Source organism: Chelmon rostratus, chromosome 14 (assembly GCF_017976325.1).
Source record: "Chelmon rostratus isolate fCheRos1 chromosome 14, fCheRos1.pri, whole genome shotgun sequence".
In the NCBI taxonomy this organism is placed as follows: Eukaryota; Metazoa; Chordata; class Actinopteri; order Chaetodontiformes; family Chaetodontidae; genus Chelmon; species Chelmon rostratus.
The window spans coordinates 22,038,566-22,054,858 of record NC_055671.1 but is presented as its reverse complement, the minus strand read 5'-3'; the positions used below and the strand labels follow the sequence as shown (position 1 = coordinate 22,054,858).

General features: G+C 42.3%; 1 protein-coding gene across 1 annotated transcript in view; it reads right to left on the bottom strand.

Annotated features, from left to right (window-relative positions):
- The window catches only part of LOC121617378 (polypeptide N-acetylgalactosaminyltransferase 10-like), a 70,794-nt gene that overhangs the window by 10,822 nt on the left and 43,679 nt on the right, over window positions 1-16,293 (bottom strand). Inside the window, exons 5-7 of the mRNA XM_041952543.1 lie at window positions 8,963-9,148; window positions 6,374-6,557; window positions 1,617-1,734 (exon numbers count right to left, since the gene is read on the bottom strand). Of these exons, the coding sequence (XP_041808477.1) occupies window positions 1,617-1,734; window positions 6,374-6,557; window positions 8,963-9,148 (488 nt within the window). The remainder of the gene's footprint in view (window positions 1-1,616; window positions 1,735-6,373; window positions 6,558-8,962; window positions 9,149-16,293) is intronic.

Below are 16,293 nucleotides of genomic sequence, written 5' to 3'. Positions count from 1 at the left end.
TTAATGCTTCAGGTTCGTGCTGGCTCTCACATCAATGTGAAGGGGCTGACCCGGTTTTTTAAACAACGGATGATTTACATGTTCAGTTTTGTGTGCAGGCTGGTTTGACACCTGGATCAGAGGCGAAAAGCCTGGACAAAAGCTTGTTATGAGCAGGATGCCAAAAAAGTCCACGTCATTTACCATAAAGCTAGCATAGTCTATTTGATGGTGTTGTCATGGAAACGCACAGCCAGTGCAATTCTACAGTCATGAATAAAAAAAAATCATGTATTTTTTTTTTTTTTTTTAATGTATGCTTTCAGAAAAGTTTTGCTCTGCCAACTGTTTGCCAGTTAGCTAACTTTTACCCTGAATAACTGCTTTTTTTGGCTCCATCCACGGAGGTTTAATTATTTCTGCCTCCAGAGCTGCTCTGTGTCTGAGCGATGTTTGCTAACTGAAACCCCAATCTGCCGGAGCGATATAAAAAAATCTGCCGTCAGTTCTTGCACGATTCCCTCGCTCGGCACGTGAGGTCATATTGCCTCTGTGCCGTGTGAGCTTGATATTATTTCACTGTGTGAGCTGGAAAAACCTGATGTTCCCATACCAGTGTGACCAGAATGGAGCTCTAGATTAACTGTACCAGTGCATGAAGTGATTGTGTTCCACATGCAAGCAGGGCCTGGCAGTCTGTGGGAGCAGCAGTTTGGTTGTATGGATTAGTGTGAGAGCCTGTTAATCTTCTCACCTCAGGAGACTGGCTGTCTGAGCTGTATCAGCTAATGGGGATCTTAATAAAAAGGAAACCAAATTGAATATCTGAGGTCATAAAGTAGACTTAAGAGGCACAGCAAGCCATGTGCTAATAGCAAAATTTAGTAGCATGGTAATCTTGGCCAAAATAATAACCTTGGTATGGGATATTATCTTAGTAATTACTTAAATAAGATGAAAAGCTCCAAAACAGTATTAAAACATAAGAGGGTTTTAGCCTGGGTCAGTCGAGGCCTGTTTCACACTCACAGCTTTAAATAGAGAGAGAAATCTTCACCTTTTGCCCAAGCGCAGGGTTATAATTTACTTTGGGGTTAAGGTGGAATTACACGTCTGCATCACACTGTACGGTGGTCCAGCCATGCAGGAAGTGATTTATACTTGAGTGTCAGATTTCAGCTGTTGAAACCTCCATCACAGCAGCAGGCGGACGTGTCATGCATTATGAATACTCTAATTACTGTATAAAACCTGAGGAAATTGTGTCGGAAATGAGTTGTGAAATATGTCGAGTCACCTGACTTGATGTCGTCTGTACCATCAAGAGTCACAACCGGAAACAGACCAGTTGTTAAAAACATAATCACACGCTGCCGGAGGGGTTTGGGGATGATTTCCCCCTCCATGCTTTGCTGTGGTCATTCATTATTTATCCCCAGAGAGGACACGTGTTATGTTATGTTATGTTATATTATTCCCTTTGCCCACCAGTAGATGGTTCAAGTTGATAAGCCATACCAGCTATTTTAAAAAAATGTTGTGGCTCAACATTGTGAAATAGTCATAGTTGCAGTTTGGTTAAGCTTAGGCACCAAAACTACTTAAAATAAGTATATTAGATACGTCTTCATTTTTACCTTAAAGGAGATCTCGTACTGTTCTCCTCCCCAAATCTCCAGACCGATGTCATATCCTCCCAGCTCCCAGAACCACTTCCTGTCCACAGCAAACAGTCCACCTGCCATCACTGGCGACCTGCAGGACACACAAAACACAACACACTCACTACTTGCAGTACCCAGAACCATTACATTTACACACAGAGCTGCAGCATCGCTTCCCACTTCTCACCTGGCAAAGAAAGCATCTAAATAAATGAAAGATTTACTCACGTATTCTCTTTCAGCTCATCGCTTTGTCAGAGTCAAAGAATAAAGATAGAACTAGATAGACAGAAACTAAAGAGACAATTAGAAATCGTCACCTCTAACAGCTGAAATTTCAAAATGTCTACCACAGGAATTTTTCCGATCGGGGGGGAGATATTGAAGGAGACGTAAGCAGATGACAGATATATTGATTTGTGTAACAGAAAAAAAAAAAAAAAAAACTTCCTACAGTATATGTGTTGCTTTGCTACAGGAGAGGCTAAAAGCTAAATATGACAAATGTGCAAATGAGGTTTGGAATAAACCAAAGCTGCATACCTACTGTGTCATTACAAAGGATTATTGTAGAGGAAATTACACTCCTAACAACTGGACAAAAAGAAAAGGGTCTATTTGTGCTCAATTATTGTTATTTGCAGTGATACAAGTGAGCAAGCTGCTCTGGGAGAAGAAAGTCAAATGCGCCAGTGCAATTTCAAGGTGAAGCAAATGATCATTTTGTTGTTGTTTTTTTTTTTGTTTTTTTTGTTTGGTCCCTTGTATTGGTCTTCTTCGGGATAAATATTAAAGGAAAGACAGATTCGAATTTTTCCCAGTAAATGAAATCTAATACCAAACTCAACCAGCAAACTTTTGTATTCATTTTATGTTTTGTGTCAAACATGTTTTTGTCAAATCACTCCTGCAGCAAAATCTATTTCTATGATTTCCTGTATTTACATGGCTTAACAACGTAGCATATTTAGCAATATATTGGCAAAGTGACAGCTGTTTGAAACAAGCTGAACATGCCGTATAAATACGATGGATGGCAGAGAAGTGGATTAAGCTGCAGAGGTTTTTTATGCATCATGTTCTTTACTCTTTACTCTGACTCTGGGTCGCTGACTGCTCTTGCTGTCCAACATGAGGCAGCAAATGACTTTTCAGAGCCACCTTTTGAAGCCTACAGGTCTTAAAACTGAAATGTCAAAAAAAAAAAAAAAAAAAACAAGTCAGAATAAAGGCAAGAAAACTATACACTGAGACGCAGACAATAAGTCAGAGTTCATGAAATATGGCGGCACTATTTCTCACCAGATAATGAAGATGCTCTGAACAATGCAGAACCAATTAACCCACAATAGAGCACTGTGGCTTCTGTGTGCTGAGTGCAGGGCTTGTTAGCTGTTGTATCGCTGCTGTGCTCAATTGTAACTGCAGCACACCTGAGGCAGACAAATTGGGGCAGCAGGTGCGGACAAATTTGTGTTTGATTTCTTGTAGGTTTCTCCACCACATGCCTCACTCAAACCCAATTAATGCAACACTGATCCCAGCCATCAATCAAAACGCAATTGGATTTTTCTCATCTTTTTAGCACCCAAAAGGAATGCGGTGACTTTCAGTGCAGAAATACCACAGTACGCGCTCGCAGGTTGTCATAGTTACGAGCTTTTCATCAGGCAGGCAGCCAGCAGGTAGTCTGCTCTTGCCAAAGTCGTCCCTGAGGAGGATCAATTAAAGGCAAACAGGGCAGCTACTGTACAGTCAGCAGTGAGAAACACTCTGGGGCTTCCCACGCCTCATGAGCAGTGAGCACAGATACGAGTCCCGTGGTGAGAGCAGCCAGGTCTCTGCAGTTTTCCTTCTCCAAGGGTGAAAAGGATGAAATGAAACCAGCAGTGATTACAAAAGCCTCTGTACTCCTCTCCAACACTTTTCTTTTTGACTTGAACATGAAAACATTTGTTTGCCGATGCCCTCTGTGAGTCGTGCTATCTGATCGGTCGCCAAATTACCACGACAGCTGTGCAATATGCATTTGTGATAAATGAATGCCTTTGTTTGCTGTGTAATGGATTTACATAATTTTCAATTTACTTTCTCGATGACACTAATGTTCTATATTCAACATTGGCTAATTAAAGAAAAATGTACACTACATGGACGAAAGTACGTGTATAACGGAGCATTGCACTCATATTGCACCAAAACCATGGGAGTTAATCTGCTGCTATAACAGCCTCCGCTCCTCTGGGGAGACTTACTGCCAGACTTCGGAACTTGGCTGCAGGAATTTGCTCACATCAAGCCACAAGAACATTAGTGAGTTTGGCCACTGATGATGGGCGATAAGGCCTGGCTCACAGTCCAGATTCCAAACACCCAAAGGTGTTGGATGGGTTTGAGGTCACGAGTCTGAGCAGGCCGGTTGAGTTCTTCCACACCAAACTGGGAGAACGTTTCTCTGTGGATCTGACTGCACAGGGGGCATTGTGGATGTAGAAACAGGAGAGAGCCTTCATCAAATTGCCACAACAAATTTAGAAGCAAATATCCTTGACTATTGACCATATTGTCTACATTTTGAAAGCGCTCATAGCCCAATGTGCATTAATGTTATATATGTGCATTGGAAGAAAACAAAGACTAAAAAGATGCTTTGTGTCACAGTGACATGTGTGAAACATGAGTAGGTATTCAACAGGTGTAGACATTTGTCTTAATTAAAACTGAGGCAAATCTTGCATGATGTGGACTGGGTGCTTCATCCCCACTGGCTTTTTTCCGGGAAGCACCTGCAGTCAAATGATGCGAAAGTGTTTAATTTTGCCTGGAATGACAACCAATTGCTCTAAAAATTGGTTAAAATCTATATTAGTATAAATTTGAGCACAAGGTTCAGTTTGAAACAATGCAGGGGAATGGAGTTAATTACATGAGACAAAGAGAAGCATTGAAGTCATTTAGAAGAATTTCAGCTTTTGAGGAATGTGTTGAAATGGAAAGCTCATATTGCACAAAAAAACCCTAGTTACCACCAAAAATTCTATTATAGTCCATTATGCATGGAGAAAATTAAATTTCACACTTTAACTGGTAATATTTTGTATTCCAGAGTGCTACACAAACATCTGCTTATCTTCCTTCCTCCCTTTCCACACTGCCACAGCGGACAGGAAGCAACGAGGGACAGATGGAGGACGTTTCATTCACTTTCTGCAACATAGAAATGGTCTTCTGTTGTGGAGAAAGTGACGCAAGCCTACAGTATGCAGAGTATACATATTGATAAAGGAAAAACAAAATCACAAGTGGACATTTGGCACCTGTTTCTAAGTGTTACAGTGTGGCTGTAAGTCGGGAGAACCACCGAGCACAATGTTTAATTCATGTGTTGACACAGTCTCTACATTAGAAGTGCGCTGCAGTGCACCATGAAGTGGCTGCTCAGGGGCGGTTTGACTTCCACTGGACTGCCTGGTGGACGAACACATGGACTTTTCTCCTGCAGGGCTCTCGGTGGAAAAGTTAAAAAGTAATGCCCGGAACTATGCTACAGATATCCATTTTGTCCGAATGATAAAAGCTGATGGCTTCAGTGATCTGTTGGCTTTTCCTCAAGCATCAACCAGCTGGTCAAAGATTTCACTTGTTTTCTGAAAATGTGATCAACAACATTTATACTGACATTCATGGTTTTCAGACAATGAATCCCAATGAAGCTTAGCAATGAGGACGACTATACATCTTCATTCTTTCTCTACTGTACACTATGTCAAATAATTACTATCACTAGCATGGCTTTCGACCCTTCGTTTGTGTTTAATTTCTCATTTTGCACAGTGTGATCACAGTCACCTCAGATAGTTTAAAGGGCATCAGAGTAGGAAAAAAAAAGTGTTGTACACTCTGGCTCTGTATGCATTTCAATTTTAATAGGCTGACTTTTCAGCTTTGCGGCTGTTTTCAAGATCAACAATCAGCTTAAAGGGCAACACCACATCTGCAGATATTACAAGTGTCAGAACACCTGCGACCATTTTGTCGACGTCGACATATGCTGACATGCACCAACGTGTCAAAGTGCATCCTCGCCCAATTTTCCAGTGTCAACATGCCTCAGCTCACTGGGAAAGCAGCAGTTTTATTGCACCTTGACTTCTTCTTCTGTCGGTGGGGCACACGCAATGGCTGCTCCAGATATCAGTTGACATGCATCAAATGATGCAACACTATGTGGTCGCACCAACTTGCACAACCTCCACCAAAAGTCAGGCCAGGGCAGTTATCGTGACTTTGGTCAGCTGAGCATTTTAGCAAGGAAAACAACCACACAAACATCAAGACAAAGTACAATGTGTGGCTTTATGAGACAGAAGCTTTTAATGGATCAGTGGGGCTGAAGGGGAGCTGATGCTAAATTAAGGCCTGCTGGAGGAGGCTGAAAGTAAAGAAACTGTCATCAAACTCAGCTGGGCTTCAGGAGCTGTCATTCTGTTCCATCCACCACAAAAACGCTGCTGTTATGACAATGAGTTGCATGTATCTCAGCTTAAGAAAAACCTTTTAGAAAGTAAAGTTGACATCGGAAAGAAACAGGATGAATGGTAATCTTCTCTTCATGGAAAAAAAAATGTCTGTAAACTCTCCAAAGTGTAGATTCCATCTTTGTTTAAGTTTGATGCAACAGCAACACTGATGCCATTATGATTTAATCTCAGTAAAGTGTTGTCACTTACTCAAAGGGGTCACTGGGGTCATCCCCCTGCAGCTCCGGAGGGATGGGTATGCGCTTGTAGTACATCTCCCAGTCGAACGCCCCCCGCATGGCGTCTCCCGCCTGAGTGTCATAACCGAAGTTGTCGTGGTCGATCACGTCGATCATCGGGCACACGATGGTCTTCCTGTTCTGGGCGATTCGGTCTGGGAGGAACAAAGGCAGGCAGACGGTTGATGGCTCAGATGAAGAAGAAACGCAAACAAGCTTTTAATGTTTCCGAGTTGTGTTCGTTTGTGTATTTGTGTGTAAGCGTGTCCCTCTGCTGCAGAGGTAAAGCAGGAAGTGAGTGGGTGTCCAGGAAGAAGTGTTTGTGCACTCTTCCCCGTCACTGAAGACGGGTTGCCAGTGTGTTGACAGAGATAACTCAGGGGGAAAAAAAGGGTTTGACGAGCAGCTGATGTAACCGCTCCGCTCCACTGCTCGTGCTCAAAAACATTTCCCCTGTAGTTTTCCAGGAGGGCTTGGAAATAGTTTTTGAGAACCCTGGAGTTGTTTAATATGATTTTTAATAAAATGTCAGAATCAAGATGTTTTGGCCATATAGTCATCCTTCATTTTAGCTTTTAGAATGTGGCTTTTTGTGATCCTGCGCCTCCACTCTCAATATATATTTATTGAAAAGTACTGCTTCATATCATTTCTTACAGCAAGGCTAGCCCGTTTTCCAAACTCATCTGTAACACAAAGTATAAGTTTCAGGGTAACTTGTGAGTGAGGGTGAGGCGTTCCTGTTCAGTTTCTGTGACTTTCTAAAAAAGCTTGGACGCTGTGTAAAAAAAAAGGGAAATAAAACCAGAATCCATTCATTTGCAAACAAATGCGTTTTTACGAAGCGCTCCCGAGCCCATGTCGTCATGTCCTTTATATAATCATGTGCTGACACATGATGCAAACATGTCGGTCAAATGTAATCTCGCTCATCATTCTGCCACAGTCTCCGGCCCCTCTCTCCACTCTGAATATTCCCAGTGTCCCAGCGTGCTGTAATGAACACGACTGCCTGTTTATGCTTTGCACTGGCAGACGCGTTCCATTTCCAAGCGCCGTGCGAACAGCTTGACACGGAGGTAACGTGGGTCATAATGTTTGCTGTGAAATGGTTCAGTGTGGGGTGGCGCCATGCTGGCAGACAGAGCTGAACATGGGCCCGTAATGGAAAAAGGGTAATTGAGAAAGTGAGAGTGTTTGTGAGAAAGTCCATCAGCTAGAAGATGAGGTGCTCAGCCTCACAGTAGGGGTGGCGTGAGAGTGTGTGTGTGTGTGAGTGAGTGTTTGGATGTGTAATACGCACATTGTTGGTTTACACAGTCAAATTGTGGGGACTCACCTTCCTTAGGGGACAAAACACAAGTCCCCACAATGTAGCCCATAAAACTTTGGGGATGAAGGCTTGGGTTGAGGTTATGCTAAGGGTGTGTGTGTGTGTGTATGTGTGCATGCATGTGTGTGTGTGTGTGTGTGTGTGTGTGTGTGTGTGCTCTGTTATGCCAATCTTTGAGGGGACCTTGAGAGTGAGGACATTTTGCAAGAGAAGTTTGCCGCGGATGGTGAATTCATGCTGGATGTGATATTTAGGACATGCATTCAACAAGTAAGTGTTTTGTTAATCATCACTGAGGTAAATGTGACAGTGGTGATATTGATTTCAGGTGATATCGACCAGTCCAACAGCGTAGCCCAATAATTCATGTTGAAGTAATTACTGTATACAAAGTATTTGGCCCTGTGCTAATTAATGATTTATGTTTTCCAGTTGACAGAGTCCTGGAGACCTGTGAGGATTTCAGCCAAACTGAAGCAGCAAAAACGTGCTGATGACCCGTTCAGTCTGTAGTATCAGCTGATATTCCGTGATCCAATTATAACAGTGCTAACCTGAAACTAACCTTCTACTTCCATTTTGGAGTTTTAAGAATACCTTTGCTGAATTAACACTCGTGTTAATTCCAGCTTGTTAGAGCATTATTGTGCACTTGACACTGAAACAGGAACCTGTTCTTATTCAAACCTGCACAGATTTTAAACTTACAGTTTATTTTATCAATGACTGGTGATTTCTTACATCCTTATTTAACTGTCTCATCCTTATTTAACTGTCTCATCCTTGTTTAACTGTCGTACTTAACAAACCTTTCGAACAAAAGAACATCTATTTGGACCTTCTGCAACCTAAATGCATGACAGAACAATAACACAACCGGCCAGTGTGATCTGTGAGTGTTTTGGCGACAGGAAGTGTAGACGTCTGACAGCCTCTTATCTTTCTGACTTCATGGGGTTGAGGGTCAACACCTGGCGAAAAAAATACCACCATCCATTGACTTCTTGCATATGGATTATCATTGTGATGGACGTCTTCATCTTGTCCACAGGTTCTTTTGTACATTTGAAAAGTGAGGCCCTTTTTTTTTTGAAAGTGAAGGATTTTTTTAAACATTTTTCTAAAAATGAGGACACTTTGTAAAGTGAAGAAAAATCATGACTTCTCCAAAGTGCTATTTGACAAGTCTTCAGTGTGTGTGTGTGTGTGTGTTTGTTTGTTCCTCACCCAGCAGCGGAGGCAGCCAGTTGATGTTGGCCTCACAGTGGGAGTCCAGGAAAGTGATGACTTCTCCTTTAGCGGAGGCGGCTCCCAGCAGGCGAGTCCTGATCAGCCCCTCCCTCTTCTTGGTCCTCAGGATGCGAACCTTCGGCATCCGCATCATGTACTCCTCCAGCGCCACCTTTAGGTGCTCTGCAGAGAGGGCAGAGGAGGAAGGATAGCGGAAGAGGGTGAGATCAACAGCGAGGTGCGAGGGTTGCTTTCTGAAGTGAGATTTTTCCTGGCGCTTGTTTTCTCTCAGCCTGACACACTTCACATCATTTCTTGGTTTCTCAGCAGGCTCTTAAGCAACCAACACAAAAGGGACTTTCAATGGCAGAGACATAAACATGGCCGGCAAACAAATTCTGATTTCATGAACAATTCACTTCTTTTTTGTCTTTGCATCTTGGTAGTCATGTGTGATTGTGTCTGAGTCTGGAATGATGGAAGGTTTGTTTCCTTTGTTCATTTTTTTAAGGCACAAAAACGCCACTGGCTGCTGGTGACTCCATTCAGTACATGATTTTTTTTGGTATTTTACTGTCATAAAATCACTTGGCTTTGTAGTGTTAAGGAATTTGCGTGGTGTACAGTATGTGCACCCACTGTAACTTGCAAGCTCTTTGATATCATTAAAAAAATACTTTGGAATAAGAGCATGCAGCTATTTCACTGTCTGAGGACAAAAGCCAAATAATATTTTATTTAAAGTACACTGCAAAACTCCTCTTTGATCTCAAGTCTTTTTACTGCTACTACTTTTTATGGCAGTGTGTACATTTATCATCAGGAATGAAAAATAAGAAATGACAGTGCTGATGTGGCATTTAACTGATACGTTAGCCGTGTTAAAATGACTTTTGCTTTAAAGTGTGTTTGTTTAGTTGCATTTACAGCATAGAGGTCGCAGTGCAGTGGTTGCTGCAGTGCCCTGTGATCGACATGTCCAGGGTGTACTTTGCTTCTTGCCCAGTGCATGCTGGCACCTGGGATAGGCTCCAACCCCCTGCAACGCTGCGCAAGATAAACGGTTCGGAAAATGGATGGATGCTTCCTGCAGTGGCGGTGATGAAGAGTAAACTCAGGATGGGGAGCTTTTTTAATAACAGAAGTTGTACATGGCCCTCAATATCTTACAAATTTAGGAATTCACTGATTTTTGTGAATATCTGCTTATTCTGAATCTGAAGCAGCAATGCATTGCAAACAAATTGGGTCAGGAGCAACAAAAGACTGGGAAAGTTCCAAAAACACTTGTTTGGAACATTAGACATTGCGATTGGTGACAGGCGATAGCATCATGATTGGGGGTGAAAGGGGCATCCTGGAAAGGCTCAGTCGTTCTCAAGCGAGGATGGAGCAAGGTTCACCACTTTGTGAAACACATGATTGGATAAAGGAGATTAATACATGGACTCAGAACACTGCATAAAACTGTTGTCGGTTTGCAAATGATTGAATTCTGTTTTTATTTATGTTTTATACAGAGTCGGGGTTGTAGCTCATCAACTATAAATCATTAACTTTGTAATAAACCTCTCTCACACAGGCAAAGGAAAAAATAACTTTAGTTTTCTGTCTCTGGCACTTTCATATTTTTAATGCTCCGTCTGACATTACAGAGTATTAACTTTACATTACAGAACATTAAACCACATGAGCCATGAATCAGACTGACAAACTGCATAAAGGCGTCACTTTATTGACGCATGAAAAAAGTAATCAAATGAAAGCATGAATGTCAGTAATCTTTCATCAGTAAATACTCTAAACAGCTTACAGCTGTGTGTTACTGAGGTGGAATTGCATTGACTTCATGACCGAGAGCAGAAAATTCACTTTGTGTAGAAAAGAGGCAGAAACAAATCAAACAAACCTGAGTCTCCTCTTTGAGGAATAATAATAAGACTATTCTTGAATGCTACATACTTACAGTACATGAACTGGCATTCACTCATACTTGCGAAAAATACCTGCTCTTGCAGAGTAATTCTCGTAGCGGTCTAAAATCATTAAACAAAAGCTGTAGCACATAAAAAACAGGTTTGTCAAAATCCGCAGTCAGTTGGTTGGACATGGATCATGAGCCTCGTGACTGCCACTGCAACCACTTCACATCCATGACTGCATAAAGATCTCTCTGTGCAAAGTTTAGCTGCCATTAGTCATAGAAACAGGTTGGTTTAATGGTCACACTCAAGAGTAAAGGCCATCTTTGTGATGTCATTTAGATTTCGTTGATTCATGTTGATTTAAGGGCTATAAATCTTTGTGCAATGTCTTTCTTTGTTGAATTTTGGTTGAATGATCATAAAAAGACTTCTGAACTTTTTTGTGGCAGATTTTAGGAGACCTTGGTACAAGTTCTCTGCAGATGAAAAGCTTTATGTCAGCAGTTGTTTTATGACAGGCATTGTTTCCACGTTGCGATATGTTTGTTATGCTTATCTTAAAAGCTCTTGTAGGGTTTGACGCCACGGTGCGTATCTAAACTCGACAACCTTGTGAAAATGGTGCGAACCCACCGTGTCTCAATTAAGTAGGATGTGTCAGCCGCCCCTCCTGGTTTTTAGAGGGCATCTGAAAATGGTGTTTTTTAGACTTGAATGTCGTTCCTGAGGATGAGAGTGCCCTGCGTGCTCTCAGTGCTTTGAATAGAAATAATTTCTGAAGCAGTCAAAACATAAAATACAACTGACAGCTTCTTTACAAAAAGCCACAATACTGCCTGTTGGCAGGAGCAGAGGAAGAGAGAGAGGCTGTGAGAAGTTGAAAAGTCGACCTTTTAACTTCATCTGTAGGAAACTATTTACTTTCATGCCACTTGCAGATCTAACCCAGCTGAATTTGACAGTGTCGAAGAGACAGAGAGAGCGCTCTGAAAGGCTACCTTTTGAATACACATGGTGACAACCTACAGCATGGGAAAAATAACTCTTAATTTGCTTTTATTGTCCTGTGAGAAACTCCTGTCTCCTGTCAGAAGCAATCACTGCCTGGATTATGATCACATTCAGCTTTGAGTGAATGAAACACTACATAGGGGAAGATGGTGATTACTTATTAAAATAGACCGTGATCTTTCTCAACAGTGCTGTTGGTGTCTAAATAAAACCATCAAATAAAATAAAAGTGGACAGTGCATTGCAAGATCACCTGTTTTGGTGGAAAACAAATGAAGTGCGTTGCCAGTAAACATACGTTCAGTAGCAACAGTTTTGCAACTTGCCAGGTATGTTAATTAACAACATTTTCTCATTATGTTGCCATAACATGTAATTCAGACGGCATTATGTTTCCCACAAAACATCTTGGGCTGATTGTGAGGAAGGGAGAGAAAGAACAACTGAATAATATTCAAAATTTCAGGGAAGAGACAGTGATGCAAACAGTAAACTGAGGACTGAATATCCTCCAAACTCTACAGGGACAGACCTTCTTGTTTCCATCCTTCCATCCAGCCTATATCCTCCCTCCACTCTGCTCTTTCTGTTTCTTCTATTTTGACCCGCTACGAATTAAACGAGAAGCCTCACACATCTACAAGAGCAGCAGGAAGGATGTGAGGAATCATTCATTCTTCCCTCAGTTTTTCTCTCTGTTTGTCTGCGCCTCAGTATTTTGAGATAGCTGACAAGTAGCACTGGTCTGAACATCTATTTTTCCCCACCAATCATTGCATATGTACATCCTTATAATACCCGCATATTACATGCAGGGCCTCAGGGGGTTGGAGCCCCCTATCACAAGGCTGACGCATATGCATAAACAGTCAGGCCTTCACAGTCATATTCACACCTTTGTGCAATTTGGGGATCCAGTTAACCTAACCTCCATGTCTGTGGATGGTTGGAGTAAACTGAAGCCTGTCGCTGCTAACGCTCCACCCGCTGAGTTTCCATTACCAGGAAATGCCGTCATTGCTCATGTGTGGTACTACACATGTACTAGGATGCTAATGAAAATAATTTGAACGAAATTCTATAAAGGTGTCGTTCAATCAGTGGGTTAGCTCCTGTGCTACTCAACATAGCAGCTCTGCACCATGAAAAGTCAAGTCAAGAGTTCCTGTCTGCAGTGTAAACATGGATACACAGACAGTTCTCAGCTGGATTACTTCTGATGCTAAAGAAGAAGTGAAAGTGACGTCTAACCACATTTATCCCCGACAGACATCAAAGATGCACTGATCAAAGCGTTATTTGTATAACATCTCTGCGCTCTGGTTAGACTGAGAAGAAGAGCTGATTTTTGAGGTAAAGTACACGAGTCGGGTGCTATCAGCTAATGCATGAGTCTATGCGGAGGTGGCTGTTGTACTTCTCTCTCACTATGTTCAGATGCTACACGGCTGCTCTTTGTAGTCACAGTGTCCACTGTGCTGCATGAGGATGCAGGTTTAGTGTTAGACGCCGAAACAAGCATCAGCGATCAGTTCTGCAAATACCCAACTCTCACGTCAGCCTAATCCCTTAAAGCTGAGTGTGACGTCTTCCTCCATATCACCCCAAATCTCATCCTTCCATCTCAGATTTTCAGATTTATGCACCGTCTTTGTCTCGCCTTTCCAGATTCTCTCGGACTACAGCGAAGGTCAGCCATCTTTATTTTCTGTTGCCGTGTTTGTTGTGTTGCACAGCGGCTGACCTACAAGCTGCAAAGTGTGACATTGCAACAAGGGCGTAAAAGCTCTGTGAGGTGAGCGTCGAACTGCGAGGGAAAGGCGGGCTGTCCTCCCTGTGAGCTCCCTCGATTAATCAACGCATTAAAAAGTGACCACTGCGGCCCTGACTCAGGCTCTGTGAAAACGCTCACCCTACAAAATGTGACGCTTGCATCATTCCACTAATGAAAGGAAGCAAGGCAAAATTAATCAATGAACATTCGCCCTGTGTGTGAAGAGAGAGCTTGTATGGGGAGAGGTGGGGGAGAAAGATCAGAGCATTTAATTATGATTGGTTCATTTTCGCTGAATAAATTGGAATACAGCTCAAAGTGTTTACCGAAAGCAAGGAGGCAATTAATCACGCTAATGAGAGCGAGCTGATGTCGGCAAACACATTAGTCTTTATTAGAATGTGAAGCGGAGGAGATTTGAGGTCTGAGGCTTCGTGGATGTCGGGGGTCATTTCACAGCGTGGAGCAGAGCGGCGAATCGCTCATCACACACCAGTGTGGTGAAGAGTGCACAACATTTATTCAGCACAGACTACACTCGACCTGAACTCCCACTATACCATCCGTCTCTCTCTGATTTTCCACTTCCCTGCAGTCCGTCACTCACTCGTTTCTCCTGTGGATGCTGCTGGAGCTGCCCGGCCGTCTTTCATCTGCTCACATGGGGCCGTATTCAAACATGAATTAGCGGTTAGCAGATGAGAGGCACAGCAGTTGGCCACAGGCTCTTGTCAAAGTGTGCATTTAATGTACATGTGTTTGTATCTTATTCTTGTCTCACTTGAACTGGAACCACACATGCTGACTTGAGTGTTTAAGGGGGTCTATTCATATAACACAAGCACCTTCACAGCACAATGTCCGTCTTAGCATGTTGCTTATATTGTGTGAACTTCTCCTTAGTCGACATTTAAAAAAGAAAGTCTGCCAGTGAGTTAATGTGACTTCATTTGTTCCCAACACAGCTTCAGTTCAAAACCGTCTCAAACACAGTGAATCTAAAATCACCACGAGGCAAGCACTTGCTTTAAATTATCAGAACAACAAGAATCGGGTTAACTAGTTCCTACACAAGTGACTACAGGTAGGTGGTCAGGGTCAGGTACCTGGCAGAAAGTGAAAATCTGTAAACATCCCTGCATTAAATAAATGAAGACACAAAAGGGCTTATAAATTCAGCACTTAAATTATTTACGTATCACTTGAAAGGTTTGTACACTGCATTTACTGCATGGATTATGCTTTAGTTGTGATTTTGAGAGGCTACTGACAAGTGAGAAAGGTGATAAGAGAAGGTGATGATGAAAATGGGTTATGAAGATTTGTGTGATGCCCTAAAATCCTTTCAGCGCATTTTACAAAACGGATGACTTTGACCCACGTTGCTCTTCATTAAGCACGGTGAAGCCTCCTCCCCTTTGGTGCGATACTATGCTAACTTTTAAACTTTTTTGGCAGGTACTCCATCCTTCTTCTCCTTCTTCCTTAATTGGCAGGAGCTGTTTAAATGAATGACTGCTCATCACTAGAGGTCGCAGCTAATGTTCCACATACTGCCACCTGCTGAAGGAGAATGTAGCACGTTGATTCGTTGGTTTTACCTCCCATCAGCGTTACAGGAAAATGTTTAAATGGGAGGACAGCCAGAAAGAAGGGTTAAATACGACTGGTCTGCTCAACGAGATTAGAGGGTTAGAGAAAGATCATATTCATGTTTAAATTAAAACGATGCTGATTATTCATAAGAGATGGAGGACAGATGTTGGTGTCAGGGGTCAACGTTACACACACATCCACCTGGACCTCCTGTCGAGCCCTTCCTTTAGTACTCAAGTAAGTCATTATACATATTCATTATAATGTACTTATAGGAATACATAAACGTATATTTATACATTTCAGATGTCTGGCCAAAAATTACAGATCAGGTCTTTAAATTCAATGAATGCTTTCAACCATATTAATTCATGTCAAATGTGATACGAGCTGTTTGGGATTACAAGTCAGCTTCTTGCATGAGATGAACACAGACTCACACAGAATCATGTGCACACGCACATGCACACACACACACACCACAAACACCACCGGCAGCATACTCCCTAATGCATTAAAAAAAATTCAATTAGCGTTAAAACACAGGGGATCCAACACGGCGCGCTGAACTCCGTTTCCGGGGTGGTGGATTAATCCCAAAATGCTCTGGCACGCCACCAAAGACAGGAGCTGCTCGTTTATTCCCTCAGCAAAATATTCCAGCGCCCTCGTGAACTCCATCACATGCTATCAATTTTCTCCCAGCGCCAATTAGAATTTTTGCTCTTAGCATTAAAAAACGGTTTCTCGAGGGAGAGTCCGAGCACGTTGCTGGTCTGTGTTTGCTGCTTGTCTGCTTGTTGTTATGGACAGGTCACACAAGAAGGCTCGGGATGTCAGTGATCCCAAAGTGCTAGCAAGCATGCTAAGTGAGCCTTCGCGTACTTGCATATAAACCGCAGTTTTAATATTATTCATTCGTTCACCGTGACATATCCCTGAGATATTTAAACACCCTCACACGAGGCAGCAACTCATTCCCAACCATAAAGGAAAGAGCCTCTGTATCTGTACACTCAACC